Source organism: Asterias rubens, chromosome 4, assembly GCF_902459465.1.
Source record: "Asterias rubens chromosome 4, eAstRub1.3, whole genome shotgun sequence".
NCBI classification, from domain to species: Eukaryota; Metazoa; Echinodermata; class Asteroidea; order Forcipulatida; family Asteriidae; genus Asterias; species Asterias rubens.
The window spans coordinates 6474041-6496851 of NC_047065.1; the positions used below are offsets into that span (position 1 = coordinate 6474041).

Here is a 22811-nt window from a genome sequence, read left to right on the forward strand (position 1 = left end):
TACATTTAGGTCCGGGCTACATTTAGGTACATGTTTGGGGCTACATTTAGGTCAGGATGCATTCAGGGCTCGGGCTACATTATGGTGCCGCACATGCGTGTTTATGGAACTGGACATTATTGTAACTCGATAGTACAGTAAACGTGCGGGGACAACCATGTACAACCATGATACGGCTCTTCTTAGAACCAACACTTTATCCCAGAAGAGTTCTATACATGGTTGCACGTGCAAGTTTCAATAACACTTCTTATGATTCACACCGTTCAAATTTCCAGAATCACAAATACTATGACAAATTGTTTGTCATTGTGCAATGCAACATGACATAGCCTACGTTGACTTGTAAAACATAGGGTAATATTTGCTTCGTTTACGAGTGTCAAGTGTCACTCAAAAAACATTTTTCACTGGATGCGGTTATTTTTTTTATTTACGCTACGCTAGGGAAATTGATGTTAACGGCAACAAGTTGTGTAGGTGATTTATTCGACAATTAGTAAAGACCACATGCACTCTGTTCAAAAATGCCCAAACCAAGCACTTTGACAATTTGTCTCGGCGTGAGATTTCATGACACTACCTAAGATAGGCCCACATGGTTTCTTTGTGATTGACAGTGCTTTGCTGATGATGTAAATGGTTTTAACTCATGCAGCGGGGTTAAGGGGGTACCGTAAAGCGAAACCCGGGATCTACGTTAAGTGCTGTGTTTAAGAGCTTGTATATACCCCCGTCACGCGACTATCCGTCGAATCGTCAATGCTGATTAAATTTAACACGGCCGTGTCATATAGAACGCATCATTTACACGTAATACGCATATCGGCAACCCGGCGGGCAGTACAATGAACTGCTGACATTTTAAGAAGTCAAAGAGATGCACATGACAGAATCCTTTCTAGCCGAAAGACACTGTTGTTGATGGATAATGATGGTCAGGACTGGACCTTTGGATAGGGTTGGATTTGGTGTTTGGGGGGGGGGGGGGGGGTGGGCCATGTCAGTGCATAAACATGCAAACGGATATGAACACCTGCCCGTGATCGGCCGTTAAAGGGATGGTACGGTAACAAGACACACCGTAGTGCAATCGCTTTCTTCTAGAGCGAGCTGAGTCTCTTTAAATCATTACCCACACCTTCCCTCAAAGACAAGCGCCGTACTAAATCTATCAGTTTTTTAGTTTAGCGCTCCTGAAAATGTTAAAGCTAGAGCATTAATTTCAGTTAGATACAATTTTTCGCATGGACATCCCTGTCTTGCCTATATCAGTTTACATTGTTAAATAGAGCACCAACGGCATGGCTAATATGTACAGTTTTACAAATTAAGTGACAGCATCAGCATACTGGGCCACAGCACATTGAAACCCATTATGTTGCAAATGAGAATGGCTCAATACTTTGACACGACCATGGGGTTGTTATTTAGCACTTAACAAGAACCTATAGAATTTTAGTAGTTTGTTTTGTTTTGTTTTAAAGACACTGTACAGTATTGGTTATTGTCATTGACCAGTGTTCTCACTTGGTGTATCTATACATATGCACAAAATAACAAACGTTAAAATTTGAACTCAGCTGGCCGTCGAAGCTGCGACACAACAGAGGAATGAAAAAAACATATTTGTCACACTAAGTTGTGTGTTTCCAGATGCTTGATTTCGGGACTCCATGAAAAATAAAGAAGATCGATTATTGGCAGACTTTTTTTAAGACTTTGCTCCCACTTAACAAGTTGAGATGTCTCACTGACACGGCGTTTAAGTGTCGACTCTCATTTTGCTGCTAATTGTAATTATAGTTACGTAATGTAATGGTCATATATACAGTAACGTGACATGTATAAGTGGGTACAAGTGTGCAGCTTACCCGTTTGCCAATTCCGAAGCAACTTAATTTTTGATATACCGGGTCTTTTAATTATTTACTATTGTCCGCAGCGACTGATGAAACAGCAATTAGTCTCCATTTCAGTAGATTAAAATGCTGTTATCCTTGACTGACTGGGTTATAGCCTATACAGCTTGACTCATTTTAACCGTTACCTAGAGGGCTGTTTGTCTTTTATAGCGGGCCTTGACTTTTTTTTTTGATTGTCAAATATTATACAATTTAATAATAAAACCTTGGCATTTCAGTAGCGAGGAATATTTGTTTGTGTGGTGAAGGATTTTTGATGCGGTACCTGGGGAAATAATTAATACATGACGCATGTTTTTTTTGCGTTTTTGTAAGGAATTTAAAAAAAAAAAAAAACGGAAATTTTCAATTGAATGACTCAAATTCTGGAATTAGTCAGCAATTCTGCATCTTTTACCCAAACCTCTATGTATGTTAAGCACTTTGATGACCTTTGTACTGTTGATTAACAAACTGCCCTGGTTAAATGTTAGCAAAACATTATATCATGTTGAAAGATGTTGTGTCCAAGTATAACCATTCTGCAAACTTTCCATTAGAAAGCAGATTACATCACATGATTGGCTGTTTCGTTTCAAGCTAATTCATCACTAATGTTTAATATTTACGTAGCATTGTTAGAAACTGGAAACGGAAATGGATATTGGTTATACTTTCCTGAATTCTGTTAAGTAATCGATAGGCTTGGGATTCGAACCCACGACTTTTGCCACTCTTGAACGACCATCTTCCCGTCAGACTATACTTGGTTGTTTTGTATTAACCATTATGTGTAAAACAAATGTAAACGAGTGAGCAATTAATATTACACGTTTACTGGTCACAAAAAAATGTTTATTGAGCTTGCAAAAGTCTGTTTGAAAAAAAACCCAATGTTATTGAAAATGGAGAATGATCATGGAGTTAGAAAACAAGTGATAGGTGTTGCTATTAGAGCTTTTATTGATGTTAACTGCGATTCAATATCGTAGTTGCTAAGAAACGTGCATGTGGTTTCACAATGCAAATTGTTATGGTTATATCTACAACCCATCCTAAAATGAATCTCAGTGCTTTGTGAACTCGAGCCCTTGACCTATAAACACTTTGAAAAGCAACATATTGTTCAACCCAAAACATATTTTTGATGAAAATAGACAATTTTGCAGGGCAAAATCAATCTGCCTGCTCATAACATATGTGTGACTCGCTCCCTGTGTCAATTTGCTTTGCAGATACATTTCAACATTTTTGTCAGCATTTTTTCAGCTGCCATTGTCCAGTCGGCTCAGTTTCCCAAAGCACGAAAGTTAATTTTAAGATGAGTTGTCAGTGTTGACTTAGTGATTTTGTTGTTGTGACATCACAATTTGCCTAGCAATCAAGACGGATACAAAGTTTAGATCGATCAGTGATATCATATCAAACACAGTGTCACATTGGTAAGAAGTATGTTACCTCTGCCGTAGTAATTCACATGGTGACATCAGTTAATATGACAGATAATTGTGGCATAGAAAGCAAGATATCAATATTATATACAAGCAAATGCAACAAATAAACAAATTTTCCATCACTGAATCCTATGATATGAAATGATATAAAAATACATTTCACAGACCGGTCGTATGTTGTTACTTACTTTAAAAAAAAAACTTGAGGGTAGAATTACATTCGCTCTTAATGTAATCTTCGCGTTAATAAAGCAATCGCACAATTGTGCGGCACCTCAATTAGGGCTCGGGCTACATTTAGGTGCCGCACACACAACATCGGTCAATCGCGTTGGGAGATAACGGGAAAACCCACCCTTGTATCTCGGCACGTTTCGCCGTGTCATGACATGTGTTTCAAATAAATCCGTTATTCTCGATATAGAGAATTGATATTTGTTTTAATGTTTTTTCTCAAAAAAGTAAAGCATTTCATGGAATAATATATATCAAGGGCAGACTTTCATCATTTCACCATTCTGTAAACCCTGTAAGTAATTTGTAGTTCTGTGAATTTTTGATTTTTGTTCTATTCAGAAAGTGTCCAATGGCTTGCAAGGGACACTTGAATACACTGGACACTTTTTGGTTAAATAAGAATATTCTTACTTGGTGTAACCAAACATATGCATCCAATAAAAAATCGTTGAAAAACTTGACTCAAATGGTATCAAAGTTGCAATAGAAAACGAACGAAAAACACATTTTGAGTGCTCACAGATGCTTGATAAACGGCGGGCCACAGCTCTGAAGTCTGTTATTATTTTGAGCTATAAATTACATCTCTCTAAAGAATTACGTCACTTCAGAGGGAGCCGTTTCTTACAATGTTTTAAACTATCAACAGCTCCCCGTTACTCATTACAAAGTAAGTTGTTATATGCTTTCATTTTTTTGAGTAATTACCAATAGTGACTAGTGCCTTTAAGTTATTTACTCTATACTTGCCAGTCCCTTTAATTTCTCTGATCGGTCTGGGTACGTGTGATATCATATGATGCATTTAATTGATGAGAATTTAATATCATCACCAGCTTGAGACAACCCGTTGTTTCCAAAGTTCCTGTGACCTTAATTAAGGACAGGCTCCTGGTCAGTAAACCCGACCATTCAGATCTCGGCTGTGAAGGCATTATCTCAGAATGAAGTCTCATCAATTTTGGAAGTAGTAATTTCTCAAAAGAATGTCTCATTTATATTCGGATAAGTGTTCCTGCATACATTATGATTTGGATTTTACGTATGTACTTTTTGTAGGACAAAAAACACAATGTCCACAGATTTACACTAAACTAACCCAGTTTAAAGATTATGATAGTAGAAAGCTTCTCTGAAAATATTACTTGCTGAGGTGATGTAGTATTTGATGAATGAGTTAAACAATGTCATGAAAATAGTTTTCGTCTCAGTGATCATGTTCATGACAGTGTTGTACTCATTTCTCAAAAACTACAGCACCTCAACGGTTTTAAAAGTTTAAAGTGGACACTGTGTTTTGTGTTACAAAAAGTACACAAATCCTTTAAACAACTACACCCATTGCAACACAGAGCTGTGTAAACGTGGATGTAGCAAACGCAAAAATTAAAGAGTAGCCTATCCTATACTACGAAAATATACTGTTAAACAATGCAGATTGGGGTGAAATAAATACATGCGATGGAAATTGAGCTTTCGTTTTTGAAACAATAATTGCCTTGACAGGAAAGAGAAAAAGAACGAATTGTGCCGTTAGGCTAGAATACCATCAATCATTGCTTAACAAAAAACTATTTTGGATGAAATCGAATCTTTCCTAAACGTCCAGGGTAATATAATAATTGACACAGAAATGCGGATATTCCATGCACTCCGATATCTACATTTTCCCGATGGGAGTTGACCTTTTTTACATTTCTGAAATCTAGGACAGGATTTTAAAATCCCAAGTCTGTTTATATCAGACAGGCCTTTTAGTGTCCAAAAATGTTTCAATTATATTATAATTATATTCAGTTTTAAGTGTATCAAGTCGGTCGAACATTTGTATTAAAGTGTTCAGTAGCATCGTGTGATGGTTTGATACTTTGACGTTTCAAGCAGTACACTCTAAATAGTTCCGGGTCAGAAATAACCCGGATCAGAGTTCTGCTAGCCCTGACCAATGTATGGGTCAATGTGACCCGAAATTTGTGTCAAAGTTACGCAGAAGCGGTCAAAGTGACACATAATCCGAGTTAAGATTAATTTGTAGAGCACTTGCTGGTTGATACTGACCCGGAATGGGTCAGACCCCCGTTTGACCCGGAATCTGGGTCAGTTTTGACCTTGGAATTGTCAGAGTGTATGCTCCGGTCATCTACGTGAGAATGCTGGACTTTGATGAAGATAATAGAGCATGATCGAAACGTCAAGTTGTCGAACCGTAGGTTCTTTTCAGAACCACCGCACCTTAGGCCTACGTTAGAGACTTTCATATGTAACTGTAAACATTACATAGACTGTATTCACGCAACGTTCCAACTATATACTGTGTTTGAATGAAAGACTTTGCCAATGCACGAATATATAGTTTTCTTCCCTGTTTTCCCCCGAATGTTTTCCGGATGAGATGTGTTGTCAAACCTTGTTCTCTTTTCCGGAATGAATCTCAAGGCAATATATCGCCAGTCAATTTGAAAAACAAGGTCGCTTATGTCCAAATAACATGGAACATTCCTACTTCTTGCTTGCCATTTTATAAGCACCCACCCTAGCTCTCTGGAGATCAATCTTCGTTCGATGGAGCCGTCTTGTCGATCAAACGTGGGTTATTTTGAAGTTTAAATTCGATTCTGGCTTTCAATTTGGTTTCCCGTACCTTTTTGTCTCGGTCTTAACACTTTAAAGAAAACCTAGATTTCAACCCGTCCTCTTGCACTATTTGCTTGTTTGTTCTACCTCTTACTGAATCTCCAACCGGAGACTAAGTATCTGTTTGTACACGAAGTGCGCTTGCCCGATATCTCGGCGTACGACTATACGTTAAATGTAGGGTGTTGAAATAGGGGACAGATTAAAAGTTCGAATCCTCAATTCGGTAGTTGCCAGCGGTTGGTCAAGGACTGCGCTGCTGAACGTTTTAGTTGTGTATTTTCCCACCAACTGCTTGTTATACCTACTTACTTCATTTCAAAAGATGGTACCATTGTTGAGATATTGCCGACAAATTCTAGCGGTTATCCACGCAGGAATAATAGTCTGCAATGGGAGACTTTCAGGACGCTTGGTGGCAGCAGACTTACCAGGTAATGTCCTTGATAATGCGCGCATGTTCAGAACTATGTAAACAATGGAAATTTACCTGGTCAATCTGCTGCCACCTAGCGCCTCAAAGTATTCTATTGGAATACACAATATGAGAAACGCTTCTCAGATTCATATTTGTTGGAATAAGTGATATCTTTTTCCACAACCGCAGTGCTTCAAATTGAACAGTTTTCGCAAAATGCATTATTCTATCCAAACCTGTGGTACTTTTATACCAAGAACGTCTTTAATGCCATTCATTTGGAAAGTCTTTATCGAAACGTCTGGACCCCTTAACGAAACACACTTACACGTTAGACTCTTACCTCATTCGTTTTACCTTTAATTTGTTTTCGGTAAACTTGTTTTTGTTTTTGGCTGCGTTTTTTTTAACGATGAAAGATAAACTGGCATTTATGTGGGTTTTCAAAATTCTGCACCTTTGTTTCAAAAGAGGATATAGAAACAAATAATTTAATATAAAAAAGCAACTTTTAAGCAAAAAGATTATTTCAACGAACAAAACATGCATCATAATTTCTATCATCAGCGCAGTCCCACACTGAGCCAGTCGTGCTCCCGCCAACTGATACCAACAAATTGCCTCTTTATCAGGAACACCTGGCGAGTGATCTGTCGATATGTTATCGCTTTGGACGTGATTTGCAATTCTTAGTACGTCTCCCGGGCCTTACATCAGCGAACCCCGTACCTGGTGATGCGATGGGTGACAGACCGTCGACTCTCAAGCCTCGTCGCCTATACCCTCGCCCTCATGTATATCTGTCGGTGTAATATTGACGTTTTCCATCCTAGGGTGCATGCTTCGGGTGGATCATCGGGCTAGAGTTTCTAAAGGGGGAAATCAATGCGCCACGAGACGTTGCCTTGATGATTTGAGTTGCTGTTGGGTTGTTATGACGCATGAATAAAAAAGAAACGAAAAAAAGCTTCACAGCGCTGATACCCAATTGGAACTAGAAAGCATTACACTGTGGCGGATAAAACATGCTTGGGCTGATGGCAGGGTTTGGGAAGGCGAAGCTTATTTACGATCATGAATTTAGCTTGCTTATTTAATATAACAGTATCCCTGAATCACATGGACTTGCGTCAAATTTGCAGCCCAAAATGATGTTGTCATTATGTGTTGGCTTTTCAATTGTTCAACTGATATTTTTTAGTTGTGTTGCAAATATTAAAAAATGGCTAAATGTCTAGGTGAACAGAAGTAGCATTGGACAGTTGTAAATTCCGATCCATTTCATAATCCGACTTATAATTAAAACCCAACACTATTTAATAATGGCAGACCACTAACACGACTGATGTTGGTTGTGAAAAAAAAGTAAAACATTTCCACAACATTAATTGATAATGGCAGTTGCAAACGGCTTCCCAACAAAAATCACATTATGATTTCATTGCATTTGATATTTATTGACCTAACATTTCGACCAAAGCGTCTTTCTCTGAAAGACTCAACATAAACTGATAATAATAGTTAAATTTAGTACCAAAATTACTCATAATATGAAATTAAATGGTATTATTGATATCGGGTGTATTATGATTTAATTAACGAGGAAGCATTGAACATGTAACGTAATCAAGCGGTAAAAAAGTACATGTAATATAGTAGTATTAGCGATCGCATGTTTCTTTAACAGACGATCTCCACACTCTAGCTAATGTGTGGGTATCTGTTAGGGCAGAACAAAATGTACTCTAACGTTCACAACCCAGTCCTTAAAAAAATCACCCATCTTCACACACGAGCAAGCGATTCAAAACAGGGGTTTTGGACTTGACTCCCAGTGATTGACGAAAATCGATCCGAAATTCACGCTGAGTCAAACAACGACTTCTTGTCACATGAAGAAGCCCCCGTCAATCAGCGCAAATCCTCTCGGAGTGTAGGCTCTCACATCTTCAGTCTGTATACACCAGTCACCCCCCCCCCCCCCCCCACTTTCCATAGTATACGACTTATCGTCGAACCTTAGCACAAGGTGAAAGGGTTTACATTGCAGTTCTCTTATTATCAAATTGTTTTTTTTTTTTTTAAAAGCAGAGCCAAATGGTATGGCCACGGCCTTTGCAATCTCGAGGGAGGGTAGGGGGAATAATCTTTGGTTATTTGTCGACGGCTCGTGGGACTTTACCCACCCAGGGTTGCACGCAACATCAATGAACTTGGCAGTACAGCTCTTTATAAGTAAACCATCGCAGGGCATTTGGAATGTGGATGCAGGTAGACGACTAATAAGTTGTTTAAATATTCATATTGACTATATCAGGGTTTACGTGAAGCGGTCCAAGGCTTTGTCTGAGCATACTTTGTAGATTCTCAGGTTTATTGGTTTTGAATAATAATTTATGTAAGTCGAGGCTTCGACCCGTACCATAATCTAGGCACCGAATGGCAACACGAAGAATCGACTAAAGACAACGGCTGAAATGTACCTGGTAAAATATTGGCAGTCCAAAATGGGAGCACAGGCGCGCGATAACATAGCAGAAACCTATAAAAACACCGCATAGCCACAACGGAACCTAAACCTGCCCATAGTTTATTAAACCTGGCCTAACTCGTAACTGCTTTATTATCTTAAAGTCACCTGGAAGTGGTATTTTTTCAAAATAAAGCTTTTTATCACTAATATATGTGTTTTGATGAGTGGAATGTGAATAAACAGTTAACTAAGGTTTTAAAAAATCAGTTCTTATGTTATTTACAAATTTAAGAGTAGACCCCGACCCGAGAGGGCGCTGTTCGTGACGTCAATCGAGGCAGACTTTGCCTGTAATGCGTAGAGTAAACACAATTGCAAAGTACATGTACAACCAAGTCGTGAGTTTGTACGTTTCAAAAAAGAATTTTTTTTTTTTTTTCGGCAATGCCGACCAGGTGCATTGCTGCTGAATGCAGAAAAACACTTTTTGAAATGTACCAACTCACGACTTGGACGTACATGTACTTTGCACGTGGGTTTACTATACGCATTGCAGGCAAAGTCTGCCTCGATTGACGTCACAAAAGGGGTAGGCGGAGTCAGCCCCCCAAACAACTTTATATATTTTTTAAACATATAAATCGTGACAAACAATTACTAAAAAAATTGTTTTATTGTTCGTAAGCATATACTCTTATGTTTGAAAGAAAAAAAATTCTATTTCCAGGTGACTTTAAGAAACATTCAATCTACACATTCCCTACTCTAATGCTTGCGTTGTCAAACGTACGGAGCGTCTAGTTCAAGACAATAGGCATACTTCAAAACTAAGCAAAGTATTACGTCATAGTTTCTGAATGTAGCCAAGCTTAATACGCTGCTTATCTGTGATTTATACAAAATGTGCAGTTTTAAGTGTATTTGCAACTACTCATAATTTAGACCCGATTTGAATGATTAATGTTGGTTTTTTACCATACACCGATTTGTGTTAGTACTGTATACTTAGTACTTTCCCAAGTTCTGTGAAAACATATCACAGGCATATTACTCGGGTGGGACTCGAACCCACGACCCGTGCAATTCTAGGGCAATGTCTTTCCAACTATACTACTGAGATTGCCCGATAGCTAGAGGCAGTTCGAATCCTATTATCCAGCGGATACCGCAACGATTGATTTGAATAGACAGCCAGGGCTCGGTTGCGGCTGTTGCTAAGGGGGTTCATGATTCAAGGCAAGCACATGACAATCAAGCCACAGCCGCTAATTCCCACACACTCTGGGTCAGAACTTGACCCAGATTCCGGTTCCTAGGAAATGCTGACCATTTGTGGGTCAGGGTGACACAGAACTTGGTAAAAAAAAAGGATTTTGACTCATTTGTCTCTCTTTCGGTAATATATTTTGACTCAGAATAGGGGTGATGCTGATCCCGAAATGGGTAAGGCCCCACGGTACCCGGCTCCGGGTAAATTCCAGATGACCCGCAACCTTGCTTGTCAAAGTGGGATTTTGACAAGCAAGGTACCAGGTGACTCTCTTTTGGGAGTAATTTTTGACTCAGAAATGCTACTGATCCCAAAGTGGGTCAACTCACACGGTACCCGGATCCGGGTCAATTCAGACCCGGGACCTTTTGTCAGCCTAACTTGAATCTGATACAACTAAAATAACTTTTTATTTTTCTCCTTTCACCCTTCCTACAGCTGAGTTGGTGCTTTTATTGTGGGGTGTACGTCTATGTTACGTTGTTCGCAAAGCGCCCTCAGAGTTCAACGAGAGTAGGTTCATCAGCTGGGCCATCTACAATGAGACAATGCTTTCGCTTTTTCTTTGTGTAGCTACGTAAGTACTCAACGATATTATCAACAGTCATGTATATGTCGTCTCTTGTGAACGAACATCTCATTTCGGACAAAAACAAATTACAGATTTAAGGTCTACTGCAAAGTTTCTGTTAATTATATCAAACCAAAAAACACAAGGGAACTGACTTTTTAGAAGCCCCCACCCTATGTCTATTGCGCACTAACTTCACGTGCTCAATCGCATGACATGGTTGTCAGCATTGGGGATCATCGTGCCATTTTCGCTTGGGCCGTTGGTGGCGTGATCATTGCTCGCAATTTCAAATTGACCAGTATGCACGAACATTCAAGGTGTGATGTGACACTTGTGCGTCTTGCCCTAGTGCGTAACCCTATAGCTTTTTATAGATAAGTATAAATAACATATTTCTTGGCATACACTATTCTATCAAGTGGAATTCTATATTGTGTAATAGTAAGGAAGTCATTATAAAATTATAAAAACAGCAGCACAGTTTACTCAGTTTCACTTAATGATCTTACACTATCACATTCCAAGCCTTATCAGCTACAAGTGATATTCGTTTAACTGTATGTTGGAGCAGACATTGAACAAACATGGGCTGTTCTAACCAGATTTCAGTTGATTTATTTGTTTTTTTTAAATTACACTTTCATTTTAATACATGAAATTTCATAACAATATCATTTTAGTTGGGGTAATCAGTATTGAATTAATTTGAAAAATTGAATTAGGCCTATATCTCTTGCAAGGAAATGATCATTTGGTTTTCGTTGTAATGTCTTTAATGGGCAATATTAGTAATTGTCAGAGACCAGTCTTCTCACTTGGTGTATCTCAACATATGCATAAAATAACAAACCTGTGAAAATCTTAGCTCAATTGGACGTCGAAGTTGCGAGATAATAGTAAAGAAAACAAACACCCTTGTCACACGAAGTTGTGTGGGTTTAGATGCTTGATTTCGCGACCCCAAGTTCTAAATTGAGGTCTCGAAATCAAATTCATGGAAAATTACATTTTGTTAACTGTCACTCCAGAGGGACTTGTTATGCACAATGTTTTATACCATCAACCTCTCCCCATTACTCGTCACCAAGTAAGGTTTTATGCCAATACTTATTTTGAGTAATTACCAAAAGTGTCCACTGCCTTTAATTTGAATGTTAAATAATGAAGATGAATCCGGATATTGAATTAAAGTTATGGATGATTAAATATCAAAGTAACTCGTATACTGACGTCGGTTAGTTGATCACACGCTATCGGTATCATCGTCATCATCGTCATCATCATCGTGCAACCTGTGGTGTCTTACTTAATGACGAAGCGCTGAGACATAATTATGTAGCATCATTCACATATCATTCCCGTACATCATGCATCCTTGTAGCATCGTCACCCCTATACATCCACATGCCTCCCTACATGGTGAGACGCGATTAGTTTTGCGTGTTACGTATTCAAGGCGCAGCGTCTGGTCTCACGAAGCATTAAATACAGCACCAGTTTTGTTGGTTCAGACCGACTTAATTCACGCACAGGACAAAACTCTGGCTGCGTAAATTGATTTTATTTTCGGGCCAGATTATTCAAGGCTAGAAGGGGGATAAAATCGTCTCTTGTTAACTGCAGGTGTTGACTCAAGGCCGCCGATCGGGCAATCAATGCGTAGTTAAATGTTTGGGCTGAGCAACAAAAATGCAAAACGGGAAATTTAGAGACCGTTTTGAGTCCAAACAGGCCGAATAGATCGGTTTATTTGCTGTGGTTACAGGAACCGGATCGTTATAAATGTATCATGGTTATTGTCACCACATGTCGAATGAAATTAAAAGCCGTCCAGTTTTACTGAGCATTAAGGCTTTCGTCATGCATATGTTTAAAGACACTGGACACTATCGGTAATTGTCAAAGACCAGTCTTCACAATTGGTGTATCTCAGTATGCATAAAAAAACAATCCTGTGAAAATTTGAGCTTAATTGGTCACAGCTTAAGTTGTGAGATATTAATGACAGAAAAAATACCTAGTCGCACCATGGTCACACGTATAGTTATGTGCTTCAAGTTGCTTGATTTCGAGACCTCAAGCTCTAAATCCGAGGTCTCGAAATCAAATTCGTGGGAAATTAATTACTTCTTATTCGAAAAGTACGTCACTTCAGAGGGAGCTATTTCTCACAACGTTTTATACTATCAAACTCTCCCCATTACTCGTATAATCAAGAAAGGTTTTATGATAATAATTAGTTTAGGTACGTACCAGCAGTGTCCCACTGCCTTTAAACAAACAAGAGCTGGCTGATACTGGACCAGTCTGGCACTTTAACAGCCAGCATACGTATTGATATCACATTCGAGCTACAGTTTCCATAAAACAACCGCAATAAATATACAACGTATATGTAGGCAACATTTCCAATGTTATATTCAAACTGTTAGAGAATATAAATTTACATCACCGCAACAAATACGACGTAATACGGACGTAACACTTTAATATAAAACCCTGATTTATTCAAATTTCTACTATTGTTTTTCTATAACTGCAAAAACATTAGCAAGGTAATACATACTTCACGCCAGTCTGATGTCACACTTAAGATGTTTCGAGAATATACAAACGTAACAATACGTGTTATTATGATTGTCAGTAATAAAACCAACTAAGAACCTCGAAACCTTTCAGAGTATTAATTATTTTGACCCCTTAAAATCGGTTGATTAATTGAAAATACGGATCCCATGACAAGCTATTCATTTATACATGTACATCTTTAAAATAATTATGTAATAAAATGGGTTGACAAGAGATTTTTACCTACCATGGCAAAAACGAGTTTTATATCAAATTCAGCCATTATCATGTTGATAATGCCCCGCTAAGGTACCATTAAAAAAAACAATCTCAGCAAAATTTACGTCGTTCTTGAAGAGTGCAAGGTATTAACCAGGAGTTGTTAAACACGTGTCAAAACTGGCCGGTTACTGAAAAACCTGGGTGTCCAAATTGTTCACCTACATCCGATTATACATATAAATGACAGATAAAACAGGTCGAAATTTGAAACAAGGTGTCAATTTTGTATGCAGGTTGTCCAAAAAACACCCAGTCTTCCCTTTTGCTAAAATTTGTGCACCCAGAGTGTGTAAATCTGTGTATGTACACAAAGCAACAACAACACCAACAACAACATCATCAACAACAACAACACCAACAACAACAACAACAGCAGCAACAGCGATGGGTTTACTAACGTGAATTTCCTAGAAATAAACTGCGTTTAAACATAGAGAAAGGAAACGTCGCTGTTTTGTCTTCTTCTTTTTCTTGTTTTTCTTTTTGTTTGCTGTCGTCTTCAATCAGGATGGTCTTGGACGTCTTTTCCATTCAATTAGAGATGTTTTGTTGAATGACAATTAACAATGCACCGCATAGGAGTTAATCAGAATCACCTCGGTCTAATGGACCCAAATAATTAAGGGAAATAATTGCATGACCTCGCCTATTACAAATCAACAAAATAAGCATGCAGCAGGTTATTATTTTTTTCTTTATTTTGAAGCCTTCTTACTTTTCTTCGCGGTATAAAAGCAACACCGGGAATGTTTTTTTATCACAATTTTTTTTATTTTCTGATTGGGGGAAATGTACAGATTGTATGTTTTAATCACATCACAAATTTAAAGGGATTCCCAGTGGTTGTCTTGTTTTATTTTGTATTTAGTTATGTATTAATTTTGCATTTATTTATTTAAATTAAACATGTTTTTTTTGTCGGTGTTTCAAGAAACTTTGGTAGATTTGTCGTGTATAATGAGAGTAACTTGTTATCACTGGTTTAGTTGAATATGTTTTGCGTCATGATAATGAGTTTCATCCAAAAAAAAAAAAATATTGTCAAACATATAAACTTCCTAACTCAATTCGATGGTCCCTACATGTCAACAAAGAAAATATGAAAGACTCCTCCACCATTCAATTTTATAACAAGACGTCATGGAAGTAATTTTTTTCTTTTCCCGTTTTTCATTTGCAGCTTCTTCCTTCAGGATCTGGCCAATCCCGATCTTATTTATATCATATGGTTTTTGTACAGTCAACTTACAACTACAGTAGTTTTAGCGCTTCTATTCGGCAGCAAGGTAAGGGTATTCCTCCCTACCCCCCCCTGTTTTTAAGTAACATTTGAAAATTACACGGTTGTTATCCATGCACATAATATTGAGCTACAAGTTGATTTCGAAACTGTCCTATGAAATACGTTTTACCGATATTGAGCTTCTGAGCCTTAATTTAGACTATTTATAAATCGTAAGAAAATATCCACAAACCACGCTACAAAAAGAATTAGAAACTATCACCTGAAAAAAGGCTTATCCACATACCGGGCTACAAAAAGTGTTACAACTATCGTCTAAAATAAGTTACCCACCTAGTTAGTTACACAACGTTATCCAAACTCTGAGCTTAAACGTGATTAAGAAACTATCACCTGGAAAAGTCTTATCCACATATCGGGCTACAAAAAGTGTTACAACTATCGTCTGAAATAAGTTATCCACCCAGTTTAGTTACACAAAGTTATCCAAACACTGAGCTTCAACGTTATTAAGAAACTATCACCTGGAAAAGCTTATCCACATACCGGGCTACAAAAAGAGTTCGAACTTTCTTCTGAAGTAAGTTACCCACCTAGTTAGTTACACAAAGTTATCCACACACTGAGCTTCAACGTTATTAAGAAAATATCACCTGGAAAAGGTTACTAACATATTTATACCGGGCTACAAAAAGAGTTAGAACTATCGTCTGAAATAAGTTATCCACCTAGTAAGTTACACTAAGTTATCCACACACAGAGCTACAACGTGATTAAGAAACTATCGTCTGACATAGGTTATCCACAAACTGAACTACAAATTGGTTGTGAAACTATACCTTATCGATATATACTTATACACTGATTCCCTGTAAGTTTCATCTATCTTTACTATTCTCTATTACCATTATATTATTATTACTTTTATTACTGTATTTATTCTCTCTCGAAAGCAAAAGCGTAATTGTTTAACCAAGTATACAGAGTCGATTATACTGTTGTTTCACTTTGGTTTGTGGATTCCCTTTGCCTGTGATTCAGCCCGTATTGCAACTTTTCTGAGCGGTTTATCTGACCACGCCCTCTGTTGGTGGTGCCGAATTAAACATAGATTGTTAACGCTTCATACAGAGTGTTAACGCTTCATACAGATAGTATCATTTTTCTGGCTGTGAATATGATCCGAAGAAAAACACGGTTTCGTGTCTGTTGGTTGCAATGAGGGTGTTTTTGTTGACGTCGTATCATTTTTTTTTGTATCTGGATCAAACACGAAGCAAAAGTCACACTTAAATTAAAAGGCCACAACCAAAAGAAACAATAAAAGTTATAGTTTTACACCGGGGGATCTAAGAAAAACAGATTGTATTTGTTGGTCACATTGTGTAGATTTGAGGAATTGTGGAGCCTCCTTACTAATTGTGTTTGTCGGGGCTTTGGTGACAATAAAGAAATATCCTCTTAAATAGCAACCGTGGAAGTGACCCGCTTTTAAATGGAATCCGCACAAAGCTTGAACAGAATGATTAAGTTCGGCGAAATAAAATAAATTTAGCTTTCTGCAAAAAAATGTGGATGCACTTAAAGGTGTTATACAGGTTTGGGATAATAAGTATCACTGTTATTTAGTCTGAGCGATAACTGGTTACACATTTCGTATTTTTTTTTTCCAGTGGACACTATTGGTAATTACTCAAAATAATTATTGGCATAAAACCTTACTTGGTGACGAGTAATGGGGAGAGGTTGATGGTATAAAACATTGTGAGAAACGGCTCCCTCTGAAGTGCCATAGTTTTCGAGAAAGAAGTAATTTTTCACGAATTTGATTTCGAGACCTCAAGTTTAGAACTTGAGGTCTCGAAATCAACCATCTAAACGCACACAACTTCGTGTGACAAGGGTTATTTTTCTTGCATTATTATCTCGCAACTTCGATGACCGATTGAGCTCAAATTTTCACATGTTTGTTATTTTATGCATATGTTGAGATACACCAACTGTGAAGGCTAGTCTTTGACAATTACCAATAGTGTCCACTGCCTTTAAAGCATTTGTAAGATATTAAATATCACTGCTTAATTATATTCTGAGCGCGAACTGAATCTAAAGTTCATATAATAAAATCATTTTAATGTGATATTTAGATGCGCGTATAAGGATTTGTAATTACAATTTTCACCTTTTAATTTGAGTCTGGGCGCTATACTGATTATAAGGTTCACATTACTAAAACAATTTTTCTGTGAGTCGTCCCTGTAAAATGAAGTAATATTCGGGGAAAATGTATCTTCCACATTATTACATAGTATTAAATCAGTCAAACAGTGCCAAACAAAGCGCAAATATATATGTTTTGCTCTTTAAAACTGTATCTCACAACCTTTAAAAGCGAAACAGCTGATGTTTTATTTTTTTAGTCCTTTCCACATTTATATGGATTAGAACAATCGATGGTTCAAAAAAGCACAAACATTTGCATTTTAGCATCTCTCTGAAATTGGGGTCCGCTTTACGTCACTATAATAGTGTTTGCACACACAAAAGTATTTTCCACAGCACATTACGGAATACATGAACAGTCGAGTCTCACTAACCGAAGGACACCCAAGAAAACATTAATACAATATGTGTTCGTGTAATTACCAATCAAAGCGAACCCAGCCGTATGTGTTCATCCCATACGGTCCATGCAGATCGATGCGTCTGCACCTCCGAGTATTTTTTATTACTAAACCCCTCAGAGACCTATTCATTCCCAACAAGCAAAATAGGAAGAGAGAAAACTCTGTAGGATTATCATCTTGATGGGGAGGGTAATTGTCTTCCGTTTGAAAAGGTCGAAATCTCAGGGGGCGGTTCGTAGTCAAACAAACAAATACATAGACCGAAAGATGTTTGCAACACAGCGTGGTAATTTCCGTTAACAAACCCATTCTTCGGCTCACACCCAGCAGATGTTTTCTCCACCATAAGTCGATGTACTATTTTGGATCATTCTCTTGAAACTGTAACTATTTTATGGTGAGTCAAGGCAATAATAAAAAAGCATTTTTTTTTCCCCGAGTGACTGTTGATATTAATTTTCTGGCTGCTATACTCTCCTCTCGACCAAGTGTGTTTTTATGTTTACAATGGTCATTTCCGACGGGGAAATTGCGGCTTAAATCCAGTCATTGAGGATTACATTCATTCTTCCTGGAAAGTCCATATTTGTTTGTATTAGCGATACTTGACCCTTTCGTCCGTTCTTCAGTGTTAAAGTGAGCGAGAATAATTTGCAACTCCAAACCAGCCTGTGTTTTGAAACACTTTTTCATAGATGCTTCTATCCAATCGAGCAACAACAATGTTGCAATCATAGTTTGACATAGGATGGTTTACAGTACATGCTCATATTCTTCACTCACTGACGCTCAAATTCAGCATTTTCCTGCAAGATTATGTAACGGAGCTACGTTTTTGAAGCATGCGACCAATTCATTTACAAAGTTATCAGCCTTTTTGAGAATGCACTATATTATGAGTGAACTGTTTAGTTTTGTTGTGTACACACAACTTTACCTAAACCTTATAGTGTCATTGTATTGTGTTCACCATACCTCAAAAAGGCTTATGTGTAACACCAGGTTGCTGTGGCGCAATAGCCAATCAAACAAGGCACATCGGGTCGAACCCCTTCTCTCAAAAGAAAGTGCACTGGGTAGTAATTTACATGCGTTACAAAACGCAGGGGACCAACGGCTTTACGTCCCATCCGAAGGCCGAAGCAATGACGGTTTCCTCGTTGTCAAGGAACTTGCGACGTATCCAACGCATCGTAACTTTGAAATGGATTTCATACGCATCGCAACTTTCGACGTGTAACCGGTCGCAACTTGCACTTGCGACGCGTCGCAGCGCTTCGTGAAATCGGGGGCTGGACAAAGACAACTAATAATGATAATAATATCGAAGTCTTATATAGGGCACGTATCTACCAAACAAGGTACTCAAGGCTCTGAGTATATACAAACTTTCAGAAAGATTATTGCAGTGGTGGATTCTGAGACCCAATTATGTAGCACTTATACGGTTTACAAGGTGCTACGGCGCATTTAGCAGCCACAACCAGGAACACCGGTAAGTGCACGGAGTTCTTTTACATGCGTTACACAACACATGGGACCAACGGCTTTACGTCCCATCCGAAGGACGAAGCAGTGGTAAAGTGTCTTGTGCTAAAGTGCTGGGGATTCGAACCCACACTCGAATCGAACCCATTCGAACCCATGCTTTACATGGATTAGGTATACCACTGTCATCAGAGTTCAGGGTGTTAAGGTATGTTGGGTTGTGTGAGCTTGAGAAACGATCGCAACAATTCACAAAACACAGTTATAGTTTTAATTGACCGTTTTTGAACAAAATAAAACAAGTATGCGCAAATTATTGCTATAGCATTGCCAAACAATATACTAATTTAAAACGGGGCACAATGTTTCAATGTCGTCTGATTCTTGTATTCTTTGCGGAAGGATTGGTTGAATGGTCTTTTCAACAATGAGCGATTCAGGGACAGTATGCCCCACAGGTTTGCTACATAATGGAAAATCTCATTTATGTTTTTTACCCCGACAGGTCCGGGGCTTTGTCATACTTTGGTGTCTGGCGCCACCTATTTCCCCTGCCAGTGCCTTCGTTTTGATCCAAGTCACCTGACGTCGTCACGCGAACAAGTTTTGGTTGAGAATAAAGTGGGAGTTGACGACCCATTGCGTGTTAATAATGGCTACTGTGTATCGTGTCTCTCTAGTCCAATCCGTTGGTCCCATGTGTTGTGTAACACATGCAAACGAACCCAGTGCATGCACTTGTCGAAAAGAGAAGTGGTTCGCCCCGGTGTTCCTGGGGTTACAGCTCGATAGTCCGAAGGTTCAACAGTCCGAAGGCTCGATATTCCAAAATAACAAAAGGTTCGATCGTCAATTCAAACTATCGGACCTTATCGTCGATTCGGACCACTGAACCTTCGGACCAGTAAAACTATGGATTAATGAACCTTCGGATTAAGAACCTTCGGACTATCCCCTCCAAATGTTCGGATTAACGATCCCTATTTCATGTTCGGACTAATAAATTATTATTATTACTTCAATGTTTGTATCTGTGGTTCCCAACGGCCACAGTCTATAGTTTGGCCACCAGGTAGATATCCCATGCTTCTCAATATAAGTACCCTACAACGATCATACTGTAGGCTACTGCATAGTTGACAGTTTAGGCCAATATTACGCGTTTGCGCGTTCATCGTTATCTTTTGGCCGCGTCCGAATTAAAGGCAGTGGACACTATTGGTAATTGTCAAAGACTAGCCTTCACAGTTGGTGTATCTCAACATATGCATTAAATAACAAACCTGTGAAAATTTGAGCTCAATCGGTCATCGAACTTGCGAGATAATAATGAAAGAAGAAAAAACACCCATATGTCACACGAAGTTGTGTGCGTTTAGTTTTAGATGGTTGATTGCGAGACCTCAAGTTATAAATCTGAGGTCTCGAAATCAAATTCGTGGATAATTACTCACAATAATTTATACCGTCAATCTCTCTCCAATACTCGTCACCAAGAAAGGTTTTATGCTAACAAATATTTTGAGTAGTGTCCACTGCCTTTAAGCGGCTTCGGCTTAAGCTATGGCAACTGGCTTTAATGCCATCGTTGGAGAATATGAGTTCTGTGCGTTGCAGCCGTATAGCCATTGTAGAAACCATTAATTTGGACACGGCCTAACTTTGCAATATGACTCTCAGAAATACAATACCGTGGACAGGCATAAGCTGCTGTGACGTCAATGTAGGAGGTCAATATCCTGTGGTTGGTCGCAGGTTTTCAATGCACTGTACACAAAAGGTCGTGTTTTGTTATATTTGTCACTTTTCTTTGGCCGCTTGGGGGCAGAACATTTTCCCACATACAAGCAATGAACGTTTGCATGTACAGTAGCAGTTCACTTTATAAAACCTGTTTAAAACGTTTTATGCGTACGTTCAAAAATGTGTTAACCGTGCCGAAGCAAGAGGCAAGAGGCTAAACTTGCTGGAGGATGGTCTTCTTGCAAGCAATGAGTGACGTAAAAACGCAAATACATTGCGCACGCGCAAATCTAAACTTCAAATGATCGTCTACAATCAAATACTGTTATGCCCATACACACTTTCTGCCTACGCAGAAATCTTGTTAAATCTTGAAAGTTGCATGCCAAAAAACTAATGCCCTATAGGCCACTGGTGGGGCATAAATAGTTCCCAGGACATTAAATACGCATATTTAGCTTCACTGCGACATGATCTTAGGCCTAGGCTATTTGCAGTGGGCTATATAGGTGGGTGGAAAATGACACTAGAACAAGTTGCCTGATATGGGCGGGGCATGGTTGACGGGAAGTTGGGGGTACATCTTGCGGAGAGTGTTGATATCAGCCTATCATGTCAGGGTCTAATTTCATAGAGCTTTTTAAATAAACACAAAAATCAGCTTAGCACAACATTTGTTTTACCAGAATATAGTGACCAGCTAAACTACCATGGCACATGTACAATCTGTGACTGGTGTTCTGCACGTTCCAGATAAGCAAGAAACGTGTTAAGTAATATTTTCTGCTGAAGTAGCGCTATGAATTTGGGCCGTGAATACATAGCGACTTAAGCAATGTTTAGCAATTTTCTGAGGCAGGATACCAGTCATATATTAACATGTGACATGGTATTTTAGCTGGTAACCTGATTCTGGTAATGATATTTATGTTGTGCTTAACTACTTTTTGTGCTTTTTATGAAATCAGGCCATGGTGCCAGCTTGAGCCAATAAAGAACGTGCTCAACCTCCCGGCCGTGGACAGACAATGCCATTTAATAACCTACGGCCTAGGGAGGCGACCTCAACTCGGCTCGATACTAAAACCTTAATGGGTCTTTAATTTCCACATTTCGGTACAGATTTACTTGGTGATCCAAGGCAAGGGCGACAAGACGGAGAGTCGGATCAAAACTGCCACCACAGCCTTCCGACAGAGGACATGGGATAATTCTCTGTCCTCACAGGGATTAATGGCAAAGACCTCCTCATCGGAAATGGAGAAACCGTTAAACCAGAGAGATATTGAGGTAATGTTAAGTATTGTATGTATGTCTACTACGTCATGGCGGTGTTGGCGTATGGATCCATACACTATAGTAACCCCGTCCTTACCCCCAGCCCAGCGCCAGAAGGGTCAAGAATAGTGGTCCAGTGGTTCAGGATTTTCAATAGTGGGTTCGAATCCTTTAACAAGCTTACGGCTGATTTCACATTGACTAGAATACTTAAAGTATTGACGTCTAGTTACTGAATCACAATATATTGATTTGTGCGGAACATAATCATACGTTTAACTAATTTGGCTGTTGCCAGCTCGGAGTTTAAACCCCTTGTGGGAGTTTGTACAGTGCCCTTGGCGGGCAGATCGTCTATAAACAAGAACAAAGGGTGCGTTTGACTAGCTTCCCTGGGTCGACCCCGCGGTGCTCACTCGGGTGAGAACTAAAAAAACCAAATTTGAACTTTGAATAATGGGGTGTCAGTAGCCTACTTCGGACTGTATTATTCTCACAGGGTGGAGTACTTCGTCTAGGGAGTCTCTAGCTCAAGAACAATTGCAAAACTCAGTTAGCCTCCCTTGAATGTCGTCCTGTATGTTTTCCTTCCCGAAAAATCTGTTTAAAAACCCGATT

General features: G+C 38.7%; 1 protein-coding gene across 1 annotated transcript in view; it reads left to right on the forward strand.

Annotated features, from left to right (window-relative positions):
* LOC117289634 (probable G-protein coupled receptor CG31760) overlaps positions 1–22811 on the forward strand; it is an 89972-nt gene that overhangs the window by 64121 nt on the left and 3040 nt on the right. Inside the window, exons 8-10 of the mRNA XM_033770844.1 lie at positions 10829–10967; positions 14995–15100; positions 22038–22205. Of these exons, the coding sequence (XP_033626735.1) occupies positions 10829–10967; positions 14995–15100; positions 22038–22205 (413 nt within the window). The remainder of the gene's footprint in view (positions 1–10828; positions 10968–14994; positions 15101–22037; positions 22206–22811) is intronic.